Genomic DNA, 13,391 nt, shown 5'->3' on the forward strand with positions numbered 1-13,391 from the left:
CTGGGCAGATGTCATACAGACCCTACAAGAACACAAATGCCAGTCCAGGCTACTATACCCAGCAAAATCCTTAATTACTATAGATGGAGAAAACAAAATATTCCATGACAAAACAAAATTTATACAATATCTTTCCACATATCCAGCCCTACAAAGGATTTAGATGAAAAACATCAACATAAGGAGCAAAACTACACCCTAGAAGAAGCAAGAAGGTAATCTTTCAACAAATCCACACAAACCTAATTCTACCTTTTACAACAAAAACAACAGGAAGTGACAATTACTTTTTCTTAATATATTAATTTGAAAATTAATATTACTAACATATCCTAATCGATTGAAATCTAATAATATGAGGTATTAGAAATTTGTTGATTGTCATCCAATGGTCTCTCTAACTTGGTAATTGGAGAAATAGGTCCAATATTGCACAATCTATATACTCTTTCAGCTTTGTGACAGTGTCTGGCTATGTACAACAAAAGGGTCTTGAAATCTTGCTTCTCCTATCTCAGCCTCTCTATTAGTAGTATTGTTTATTTCATGTTTTTACACTATACTATGGTTTTCAGAACAGCTTACATATTTCAAAAGTATTTATATACCCAAAAGAAACATAGACGATTAACTAGGGAGGTGGCTTGTAAGAGAACAACAAAGTGAGATTGAATGCTTTGCTTGACATTTGAAACTCTTGTATCAAGTTTGAAGAAGAGGACTTTATAAGTTACTCTATCTCTGAGATGAATGCTTTTCCAAATTATCGCAGCTAATGAACCAAATTCTTACCCTCACCTAATGTCTGTGCCACCCTCCAAGCAGAACCATTGTTCATTGAAACAGTTGGTGAATGACTTCATGGATAGACCATCTTAATACCTACACCATTTCTTAAATGAATGTAACCTGTTCTCTGTGGGCTGAGAATGAAGTCACTCACTCAAGTCAAATAGCTTTGAACATAGCAGGAAGTCTGTAACCAAAAATCATGCCTACAATTCATTTCTTGGTGCAGCAGAACAATCAACTCTCAGCTTAGCTACAATGGAGGTAAAATCCTTTGGTGATGTGAAGGTCATTGAAATACAGCCTTATTACAATGAAACCCAATGTCTAAAAATTGTTCTTATTTTAGGCTTGTACCACAATATGAGCCAAGATTTTAAACACTACTAAATAGAAAACAAACAAAAAGACTTTAAAAAAAAAACTAAATATGTATCAAATAAAATAAGTTGACATCATCTGCTCCAGGTGCTGAGTTAAAAACCAGAGATAAAATACATGATTGAGTTTAAGAGCTAATGGAAAAAGAGATATAGTGTTCAGAAGTAAGATGAGAAACGGGGTGGGGGTGGGTGGGTGGGAAGCAAGGAGCCCTGGATATCTTAGCTATGAGAGCATCTGACCTGAGTGCTGTAAGGTAGTTTTTACTGAATTAACTTTCCAGTATACCTTGGAATAAGAAAGTGCTATTTGTTGAAACACGGCATCATCTGGTGATTTGCTGTATGTGGCAACTCCTTGTTCATTATCATCATAAGGGTAGTTAACTACCAAGGAACCTACAAGGAAAACAGGAAAAGGCATTGTTTCAAAACCAGTTATATAAAACAAGCTTTTGCAGGACAGTAAGAATTGGAAGGTACCAATTGTAACCCTGACAGGCCCTTGGACCACCCAGGAGATGACGTTAACTGTGACAAGAGGGAGCACCACTCCCTGGGCTCCACTGCCAGGAAGCTACCTGAGCTCAATCATTTACCACTCTCTGCTTCCAAAACTGTGAGCCAAGATAAATCTCTTGTCCCTTAGGTAGTGTTTGTCAAGGGGTTTTATCACAGCAACAGAGAAGGTAAGGCAGAAGAAAGGGCCAATGTAATTTGTCAAGCAAGGCCAATTACGTGTGCTCTAAAACAGGTTAAGCAGCTTAGGGGTAGCAGGGCCAGCCTGTCTGCACAGAAAAATCCTAAAAATGTCTTATGGTCTAGTCACTCAGCTGGAGTGTACCAAGAGTGAAGCAATTCAAAGTGAAGAAAGGGGTGCTTTCAAGTGTGAAAAGGCTATCCACTCAGCTCATGCTCTGCATGAGAGAAAAGGAGCAATGGTGAATACCAGGGAGAAGCTTTGAGTTATGTTTGTTAAAGAACCACATCCTTTATTTTCCTGATTGTCATACTGTTTTTACATATCTGTCTGCTTATTATCCCTTTGACTGCATCAAAATGCATGTGTGGAAGTCAGAAGGCCATTGCTGGAGTAGACTTCTGCCTTCAACTATGTGGGTTCATAGGATGGAACCTGGCATGTGCCCTTATCTGCTAGGCCATCTCTCCAGCCTGGTACTTTCGCTCTTATTCACATGACTCTCCTACTTCTCTTTCCTGAGTGCTGGGATTACAAGCATAAACCACCACGCCAGGCTTATGAGGTGTATGCTGGTCATGGACTCCAGGGATTCATGCATATTAGGCAGGTATCCTACTGGCTCAAATATATACCTATGATGTTTCTCTTAATACTGATTTTTCATTTTGTTCAAATGACTCATCCCTGATGAGTCATCTTGACATATATATTCCCAAACCCTCAATAAGAATGAATAAGAATGAAGTCATTATGCTACAGTTAAATAACTCTCTCTCTTTCTCTCTCTTTCTCTTTCTCTCTCTCTCTCTTTGTGTGTGTGTATGTGTGTGTACGGGGGGAGAGCACAAATGGAAGAGACGAGACTATGTTTGATCTTTATGATGGCAAAGTGTACGGTACCTAGTTAACAGTATAACAAATAAACATGAAACACTTGAAGAACTATTACAGAAAGAAAAAGAAAAGCAAGAAAAAGGAAGGCAGGAAGTGGGAAGAAGAGGAAAGAGGGAGGGAGAGATGGTTTAGTGGGAGAAAAGCACTTGTGGGTAAATCCACAACCTGAATTAGATCCTGTAATCCAGTGGAAAGAGATAGCTGACTTCTGAAAGGTGTCTTCTGACTTCCACACACATGCCATGGCATGTACACACACACACTGTACATGCATAATAATAAATAACATTACAATTTAAAAAGGAAAGAAGAAGAAAGGGCATGGGAGGAAAAAATATGGGACAAAGGATGAGAGGAAGCTGGGCCTGCTAATGTTTGCCTGTAGTCCCAGCACCAAGGAGGCAGAGACTGGAGGAGAATCCCTGCAAGGCAAGGCCAGTATGACCTGCACAGTGAGCTCCAGGCCTGCCTGGGTTCGTGGTGAGAACATGTCTAAACGAATAACAACCAAAAAGAAAAAAGAAAAAAAGGAACAAAAGAAAGAATGAGTGGGGAAGCAAGGGGAGAGCCAGGAAGCTGGCCTACAAGGGGAGGAGAAGGCTTTAACTGTTCTGTCACAGAGGCGGTGTGATAGAGCAGTCACTTGAAGAAAGCCTAGGACTTACACAAGCAGACAGAACTTCAGCAGGATTTTTAAATGCTCTCAACAAGATGAACTCAGTGGCATAGGAGCTGCCGTACGTACCTCCATGCAGATTGGCTGAGAGCACAAATGGATAGGCCTTCACCCAGCTCATCACAGCGATAGTTTCTGGTTGGGTAGGATCTGTGATCGGAACAAACTGGTCTGGGAAATTTCGGTTTAGGTCAAAGTTGTTGCTGTTGTTTCTGCCAACTACACTGATAGAATCTCCTGCAGGATAAAAGATTAAAGTTTAAGGTAGTTTTTACTATGTTTTAGTATAACACATACAACGTCAGCCACCTTAACATGCAAGCACCTCAGGCTCACTGCAACCAATCCCACTGAGTGAATTATAGCCCCCAACCCCTTTTTGGTACATTGTGTATTAAGAAAAAAAAAAAAGCAACTTCTCTTACAGATCTTTAAAGCAAAGTGGTAAAATCATCACTCTCTAGTATCTGTCCTCTGCTTATCCTTTGAGAGGAAACAAATCCAATTATATAAATGATACTAAGGCATTGTTCAAGTATTATAATACACACATGATGGCATAAGCAACCCTTAAGTTGGTGGGCTTCATCATGAGAAAACAGACCAGCAAAAAGAAAACTGTTCTGTGATGACATTAAAATGATTACAAAAAGGTAAAGTTAGTAGAGAACACTGTTGGGCATTTAATCCAATAGAGGAAAAAAGTTCAACTCAAGCTTAACTGTGATGGCTCTTATATAATGACAGTGTAATTACTGTCATTATAGAGAGAAGAATGGCAAATAAGGGAAGGGCCCACTGGAGGGCTCCCTTGTGGTACTTGGCTCCCCCTTTCAGGAGGGATCTGTGACGCTGGCAACAGTGAGTAAGAAGAACCTGAACCCAGTAAGATCAACCTGAGCGTGTCTGAATGAGAGCCCCAGGGTCAGCTCAGTGTGTGGATGTTCACACTGTGATGCCTGTTCCACTCACAGGGATCACTGCTAGGAGCAGCTGAGGGAGAGGAAACAGATTGCTTGGACATATTTCAAGTTGGCTACAGTTAACTGCAGAGACGGGAATAGCTCTGCAAAGCCGTCCTTTTATAAAAAGAAAGCTTTTCTGCCTGCTACCCTACTTTGTGCCTTGGAAAGGCATCCCTTAAATAGAGACTGGGGGTCTGACACCTGGCACAGAGATGACCACAGACAGTTGTCACCTGGCAGACTTTATCTGCATGACAAAACAACCTGTGCTGGCTGTGAATATTCTCCCCTCAACCTTCCATATCCCAGAACCACCTCCCTCCAACCAGACCCAAACCCCTAACTTAGGTGTATCTAAATTTTAACTAATTCTCCTTTGAGACTTACATCTGTATGATTCTCATGTTTCTGAATATAAATTAACTTAATTTTCCCTGTTAATCTACCCATTATCAGTTTAATAAGATGAAAATTATCAAACCTTTATAGGGAAAAAATATTTAAAAGTTCCCTATGGAATCATGGGTTGGGAAAAGATGGATTCTTACTCTCCTAGGGTTCTGGAGAAGGTGGTCTGTGTAAACCTGTCCTCCCAGCCCTTTAAGCATTGCCTCAGGAGAGATGGGCTTACCTAGGGGAGGCAGGAAAAGAAAAAGCAACAACTTAGCAGGTATGGACTATGGATGAGTACAGAAACCACTGGCTTCAAATATTCTGGTTTGATTTTCCAATGATAAGTAAGGTTACGCATATAACAGTTTAATAAAAACTACTGTTACAATGAAACAGTTTATCAAAAAAAATCTTCCAATATTTTTAATAAATTGATGGTTAGTCTTACTTGTCAACTTGACTGGATAGAGACACCACAAAATTAGTAAAGCACACTATGGGTATATCTTTAAGGTATTTTACATATAGAATAGTATGATGGAAAAACATTGATCATTTTTTAAAAAAAAGATTTATTATTTTTAAGCGCATTGGTGTTTTGCCTGCATGTATGTATGTCTGTGTGAGGGTTTCAGATCCCCTGGAACTGGAGTTACAGACAGTTGTGAGCTGCATGTGAGTGCTGGGAATCCTCTATAAGAGCAGCCAGTGTTCTTAACTGCTGAGCCATTTTTCTTAGAGCACACCTTTCATTCCAGCACTTGGGAGGCAGAGCAGGCAGACCTCTGAATTCAAGGCCAGCCTGGTCTACAGAGTAAATTCCAGGACAGCCAGGGCTATAAAACAGAAAACAAGAGAGAGAGAGAGAGAAAGAGAGAGAGAGAGAGAGAGAGAGAGAGAGAGAGAGAGAGAGAGAGACTGGTCCTGAACATATGTACTACCCTCTAATAGGCTGGGGACCCAGACAGATCAAAAATACATGAAGGAGGAGGCCAGCTAGCGCCTGCCAGCTCCATTCTTCCTGAGCGAGTACAACCACTGCTGCTGCCACTGACAGACATCAGGCTCCAGCATCTTCAAGCCTTTCAATGCGGACTGGCATCAGTGACCTCAGGTAGTGGCCAGGGCCCAGCCTTGGATAGAGCTGCTGGATCCTTGTTTCCAGCCATCCTGTTTCTTCGAAGAGCTATGTTATCTGGTTCTCCAACATAGGGCATCATTATTGAACTACCTGGCTTCTAAGCATATATATCAATCTGATGAACTCCTTTTTATGGTTTACATACATACACTCTCTATCTCTATCAGTTCTGTTCTTCCAGAGAACAATGAAGGAGACAAATAACCACCACAGAAATGCAAAACTAAACAAGGACCCCACATCTTAATGAAAGGCTCAAGAGATGGCTCAGTTGGTAAAGTGCTAAGCAAGCATAAAAGTTCAGACATTAAAAGGCTAGGTACTGTAATGTGTGTCTGCAACTCTAGCACTAGGGGGCACAGTTGGGCAGATTCTGGCAAGTCAAGCTGAATCAAACTTCAGGTTCTCAAAAAAAAAAAAAAAAAAAAAAAAAAAACCGTGGAGAGCAACTGAATAAGAACTCAGTATCAACCTCTGCCTTCTACACATGTACATGTGTACATATAGTGCACACACACACACACACACACTATATATATATGTATGTATATATATTCCATCACGTATTGAAAAGTCTGCCCTATTTTCTTAGTACATAAAAGCTAAAAATCACTAATAAATCAGCAGAATAAAAAAGTTCAACATCATCTCTCTTCCAAATAACCACACTGTATAACAACCAACACATTAGGCTTTAATAGTCAGCTCTTCTTTACCTTCCTGTGACTTTTCATACCCATCAGGATTCATGGATGGCATAAGGTGAATTCTTGTGCTGCGAACCAAATCTGTTACTTCAGGGTCTGTTCCAAAGTTCTTGCAGAGGTATTCGATGAGATTCAAGAGCAGCTCCCTTCCAACCACTTCGTTTCCGTGCATATTTCCAATATACTTAAATTCTGGTTCACCTGAAACAAAATAATACACAGAAGACTTTTTTCTCTTCAGTTAAAATGGACTCTGTCTTTTCCCCTAATATATGTGTGTGTGAGTGTGTGTGTATAAAAGTTCCAAACCAAAATACTAAGTAAACATGTATTTCCCAACATCAAAAAAACTTCATAAACATATTGTAGGGTTTTTTTTTTACCAGAATATATATATGTCTGAGCAGGCTCAAAGCAAGTATGTCTACATATCTTATAGATACACAGACAGATGTGTAATACTCATATATGTCTATCCACAAACCAAACTAAGCTAAAAGAATCCAATCTATGAACATCCTAAATACCATGCAAATGTGGATTACCAAATTGATTTTTTTTTTTCTTCTGGAAACAGACTAGCTCTATGTTCTTTTTTGACTAGGTATTCTTATGGAAGTTACACAGCATACAGATGACATTTCTGGACAAAGCACAGGGATACAACACTACTTTGAAAGGTACTCCTGAGATCATGTGAAAAGCCATGCAATTACCTGGTTCATGGACTCCTGGGTTATCAGATATCTCCATCACATACAGTTCTCTTGACTCTACAGATTTTCCCAGAGAATAAAGACGAGTGATATTAGGATATTCATTGGCAAATCTTCTCAAGAAGATTTCCATGTCAGGAAAATGGTGGTGGTGAAAGTCTTTAGGCTGAATTGGCTGATGGGAGGATGGTGTTCCAGGAGGAATATTAGGAACAGCAACTGTGCCAGGAGTTGTTACAGCCTCAGTTGAGTCAGGCATTACTGACATCACAGTTGGCCGAAGGGAGAAATCCATCTCTGTGGCTGGTCCTTCCTTCACCATTATATTATTAATGGTCAATGGCATATACCTTAAAAATTGGAGAGGAGGTGGCTTGAAACTAAGACTCATGATGTTTTAACATTATAGAAACACTATGACCTTTTCTCATACTCCTGCACATAGTGATCTCTCAAACCCCAAAAGGTAAGCTAAGACAACTGTATAAATTTAGCCACCTTAGAATGTTATTTCACAGGAAATCCTGGATTGAGTCTTTAAGGAGTTATTTCTCTCACAAAGCTTCCTGTGTATCTCACACTAGAGTTTTGCCAAAAATGTTGCTGTGATATTCAAAGAGGCAGACAAGCTAACGGCCGCTGTGATATTCAAGGCATGTATTATCCATCTTTGCCTCGCCTTAACACATTAGCATCCCCCCTTTCTCCCATTACAAAGCTCAGAATGAAAGGTTATCAATAAAATCCTCATTACGTGAGTGTGCAGCAAGGTTTGCACAGATGAAAAACCACTGCTTTAATGTATGGAAAGCTGGGAAGACAGGTCTTCCAACTCCATCTATGGAGCCCCGGGATGCTTCTAATCTGATTCAACTAGCTGAGGCAATGCTGCCAATGGTGGAGCCTCTTGGAAAGGTTTTATAATCTTTCTTCCTCCCAGTGTTCCAATTATGCCTCACACTGTTGGACTATAGGACAAAACACTCCAGTGATAGTACTTTCTCATAAAAAAGAGAAGCCACATTCAGTTTAGACAATCCTGCATCTAGAGAGAGGCTTGGCACTGTAATTAAGAATCTAGTTTAAAACTTTACCCCGTTGAAACCGCTGTAAGATTGTAAATTCCAGGAACAAGTAATCTGTGGAAATCACCAAATCTTCCAGTGGTGATATTATGATTAATACCAGCCACTGAGATGGTTGCGTTCTCTAACCCAGAGCCTGTTACAGAATCTTTAACAAATCCTTTAATTCCAATGTGGACCTAAAAGACAAAAATCAAAGCTCAGAGGCAATCAGTTTGATGCTAGAGTTTCTAAACAGTAAGACTACTCTAAGAGTTTGAAATTTTTCTTTTTCTTTTGTGAGAGGGTCTTACTATGTATCTCTGGCTGTCCTGGAACTCTTTATGGAAACCATGCTGGCCTCCAACTCATAGAGATCCCGTGTGTCTGCCTTTGGGGTGCTGGGATTAAAGGAGTACAACACAATGTCAGCAAACAAAGTGTTTTTTAATCCCTTGAAGGTAAAACAAAGTATAGACAAAGACCTAAACTCTTTTTTAAGATTTATTTTTATTCTGTATATGTTTGCCTGCATGTATGTGTATTACATGTCTGTCTGGCTCCCCACACAGGCCAGAAAAGTATGTTGGAACACCTGGCACTGGAATTACAGTAGGCAATGAGCTGCTATGTTGGTGCTAGGAACCAAACCCAGGTCCTGTACAAGAACAGCCTGCTCTTAACCACGAGCCATCTCTCTAACCTCATACTAAATTCTTAAATTTAAGTTATAAAAATTTCTAAAGTGCTTCTGAAGTTCCCTCTCTTTGAAGTCAAGCTTTAAATTTCCTCTTCAAACTATACTTTCTGGCACTGTCAAAAGCTGCATGAACATTTCTGATATTTACATTAAACTGATATACACATGCACAATGGCAAAGGGTCTCTAGCAAATATGAACACATAGCACTGTTAACTTGACAGTACAAATTTATAGGGTTTTCTTGGTGCCAGGAATTAAACTCAGGGCTTCATTCATGCCAAACACTCCTTCTACTACCACAACCCCGCACTAAAAATGTGGCCAATTATTTCCATCTGTAAAAGTGTTCTAAGATGGTCAAAGGAGGCCTCTATGAAACAAGGAGCAAGGATTGGGGTCGGGATAGAAGAGGTGGAGTTTGATGTATTCTAGTTGATCATAAACTAATTTCTAGAGAGAATCTACAATCTTAAAACACATAAGACAAAGGACACACGATATGGGTTGTTCTTCATATGCCTTCAATTTTTCTCCCTTATTTAACCCATTATTTCTAAATTCCAACCTTCTAGCCAGCAAATTTTTACCTTTTCAATCAATGTGATCAAAGACTCACGATTATTCTCCCATTCTTGTCGAAGCTGAGAAGCAGGTGGGTACTTGCAGCAAGACAACTCTAATGTGATCTCAAAACAGTTGGCCCATACATAATTGTAATCTTGCATACCACCTGCAGAGCGACAGGAAGACAAGCCTATTTACAGAAGAGAAGAGAATTGCACTCCCCCAGGTTGACAAAATTAAACCATCCAACTTTTTCCATGTACACATCTTATTTCCATTAAGTTGTATGAAATTGAAGTAGGCTCTTTAATTACATAAACTAAAAGGGAACGTTTATACACACTGGGAAGGGATTGTGTTTGTGTGTGTGTGTGTGTGTGTGTGTGTGTGTACATATACATACATATATAGGAGAAATACATTTAACTGGTAGGATGAACAGCTATGAAAAGTATGATCATGTTTACAGTATTTCCAGAAGATGTATGAGGTAGTTATTACTATTTTGCCCATTTTACATATGTGAGAGGTCAGGGACAAAGATATTAATGATCAGGCACTATTCTAGCTATAGTTAGGGAAACAGGGAGATGTCTACTGTGGCTTTATACTAACTGATGGAAGAGAAATGGTTCAAAAGGCGGTTGAGCAATGTGAGCAACGTAGGATCACACAAGGCTTTGGCACTAAGCAGTGTGTGTTATCAAGAAGGTGGCAAGAGACAAAGACTCCATCTAGGGTGGCACAGCTATGCAACTTAGGAAATGATAAGAGAATGAACTCTTAGAATGTGTGTAAAGGGGAGAGAACCAGAAGATTGGCGCCCACAGTCCACCATCGTTCCCATGTCACTCCTCCACAAGCCCACGCATTCACTTGTGCGAGGGTTTACCTCATTGTTCCTGCTGCTTGATTTTCTCCCATCTTCTTTTAGGAGGATGAATAAAGAGCAGAGGAGGGAGGCATAACTTCTCCATGAGTTCACCTTGCTCCTAGAAAGTGGGTAGGCAAAAATGGCGAGAACCAGAAGCCTCCCACGGCCTTTTGCCTATGAAATGTGCCCTGACCTTAGCCATTTCCATCACCCCTGAAAGACACCCCAAAGCTCAGGTTTGCTGAGGGTTTTTTTGTTTGTGTGCTTGTTTGTTTGTTTGTTTACACTTAGAGCTCATCAAAATCATCCTAGGGTACCTGTCTCTGGCCAAGCAGGCATCCTCTCTCAACTGTGCCCAGAGATTTTGGCTCCACCCCTGGCAACACAAGATACAAATGTGCATTTTGAGGGTTATCTTTCTCTAACTCTTGGTACATCTTAGATGATAAATGCAAGATCCTTCAGCGCTCAGAAGAGGAACACATATTCCTTTTTTTTTTTTTTTTTTTTTTGGTTTTTTGAGACAGGGTTTCTCTGTGTATCCCTGGCTATCCTGGAACTCACTCTGTAGACCAGGCTGGCCTCGAATTCAGAAATCTGCCTGCCTCTGCCTCCCAAGTCCTGGGATTAAAGGCCTGCGCCACCACTGCCCTGCCCACACATTCTCTTTTATAGACTTAGCACTAAGAGGTATCCTTGAGTGACAGCTCTTCTCCCCTTTACAGGCTGAGAATCTTGGGCATTTTTTTTTTAATTTTAGGTATTATTAACATGGTCTTTATTTCTTCATTTGCAAAATGTGAGCATTAGGATCACAAAGGACTTCGAACCTTCAGACACCATGGTGTTCAAGAATGCATAGTAGTTTGTCTATACAAGAACGGCAACACTTGGGAGAGAGAAACATTCTGAGATCTGTCTACAGAGAAGTCAGTGTCACATCCAAAGCATAGCTCACTGCATGACTCCATCAAAGAACAGAGCTTACCAACAGCATAGAAAGGTCAGTAACATGGCACAAGAGACACGATGCTGACAACACAGTAAACGAGCCTGATAAACTCATGTCCATCCATGCTAACCAAATGCTTGTAAACAAGGACAAGTTTTTAAAATTAATTTTAAGGTTAGCATAAAAGCATTGAATTAAATATTTATTTTATTTTAAAATTATGTTGAGGTGCTGGGAGACAAGCCTGGGGCCTCATGGAGATGTACAGACAAGTACACTACTGCCCAGTTGCATCCCTAGCAGAGGCCAAGCCTTTGTTTACAATCTAGAGGTGACAACTATAGTAATAAAAAGAACACAGGGCTGGAGAAAGGGCTCTGAGGTTAAGAGCACTGGCTGATCTTTGAGAGGACCCAGGTTCAAATTCCAGCACCCACAAAGCAGTTCACAACTATCTTTAATACAACACCCTCACACAGACAAACATGTAATACACATGAAAAAAAAAAGAAATACAAGCATGATTATGCAGATGACATGATGGCTACACACGATGTGGATATATTAATGCCAGTGAGCTGGACACCTACAATTATTAAAATGGTTATTTGTGTATTATGTATACTTTGCCATAATTTTTAAAAACCAGCAATGGAGATATTATGGGCCTATGCTAGCAGTTTCAATTTTAGGATTGAGGGGAGACCTAGAAAGATTTCTTGGGAGGTGTTTTTATTGCTGCAGTTTTCCCAGGAAGATCTTGAAGAAAGATGGATCATTCTGAGTCAGAAAAGGGGTCTTAAGGAATCAGAAGAATGGAAATGGAATTATAAATGTGCTGGGCAGGGTCCAACATTTGTTGGTTAAGCAGTAATTAGTGATGCAAGCTGCAGGATGACAGGTGGGAATCTATTGAGAGGTCAGCCTGGTGAGGGAGCTGGGTCTGCAAGAGGCTGGGGCATAGAGGAGGCTGCATTAAAAGACTGTTTTGCTGTTCTGAACAGGAAAATGGCATCAGGAATGGAAGGTCTTCTGGTCAAGAAAAGAGGAATGGCTAGTGAGAAAGAGGAGAAGCAGCAAGAGAAGAGAATTTGTAAGATACACAGCCTCATTTGGCACCTTTAACAATGGTTCAAGTAAAACAGACTTTGACCTAAAGGTGGTGGTGATGAAATGGGAGTTGGGGCGGGAAGGGAAATCCTGACAGGGTCTGCTGACCACTGAGAGGTCAGAGAGAGGAAAGAAACAGAAAGGACCGCAGGCCCGACAGCTCAGCTACAGGCAGAGATGCTTGGCACAGTGGGCAGAGGGGTGTGAGAGCCGGCCTGGGTTCAGAGCAGGCTGTCTGAGTCTGAGGCATCTGCACAACAGGTAGATAGAAGTATCCAAGAAGACATCTTAAGACTCAAATGCAAATCATTTGGAATGGGGAAGTTAACTCACTCACAGCAGGCACTGTCCTAGGTACAGGGGAGAAAGTTATGAAGAGACAAAGTCTACACCAAGGTCATATACATGCTTGGGCAAATCCAGAAACTATCAGTTGTGAGCAGTGCTGCACAGAGCCATGTGACATCTAGAGGCAGGTAACAGTGGATCAGGAAAACAGCTGTGACGAGGGGCTTCATGACAGCTAATCTTCCTTGTTAACTAGACTCTGTTTAGAAGCATGGGCACGTCTGTGAGGATCTTTCCAGGGAGGTTAACTGAAGAGAGAAGACCTGTGCTGAGTATGAGCAGCACCAGTGTTTTCCTTTCTCTGTTTCCTAAGTGCAGACAATGAGACTATACCTCACCCCCCCCACACACACACACCACGCCTTTACTGCCATCATGGATTACATCCCCTTTGAGCTCACACACACACACA

The 13,391-nt window shown here is 40.7% G+C and overlaps 1 protein-coding gene across 3 annotated transcripts in view; it reads right to left on the reverse strand.

The window, feature by feature from the left end:
• The window catches only part of Cpd (carboxypeptidase D), an 88,559-nt gene that overhangs the window by 27,662 nt on the left and 47,506 nt on the right, over positions 1 to 13,391 (reverse strand). For all 3 annotated transcript variants that reach the window (XM_031355087.1, XM_031355086.1, XM_031355085.1), the window contains 6 exons: positions 9,719 to 9,861; positions 8,459 to 8,628; positions 7,365 to 7,714; positions 6,658 to 6,849; positions 3,512 to 3,679; positions 1,459 to 1,568 (listed from right to left, as the gene is read on the reverse strand). In XM_031355087.1, coding sequence (XP_031210947.1) covers positions 1,459 to 1,568; positions 3,512 to 3,679; positions 6,658 to 6,849; positions 7,365 to 7,714; positions 8,459 to 8,628; positions 9,719 to 9,861 — 1,133 coding nt within the window. The remainder of the gene's footprint in view (positions 1 to 1,458; positions 1,569 to 3,511; positions 3,680 to 6,657; positions 6,850 to 7,364; positions 7,715 to 8,458; positions 8,629 to 9,718; positions 9,862 to 13,391) is intronic.

Source organism: Mastomys coucha, unplaced genomic scaffold, assembly GCF_008632895.1.
Source record: "Mastomys coucha isolate ucsf_1 unplaced genomic scaffold, UCSF_Mcou_1 pScaffold5, whole genome shotgun sequence".
NCBI classification, from domain to species: domain Eukaryota; kingdom Metazoa; phylum Chordata; class Mammalia; order Rodentia; family Muridae; genus Mastomys; species Mastomys coucha.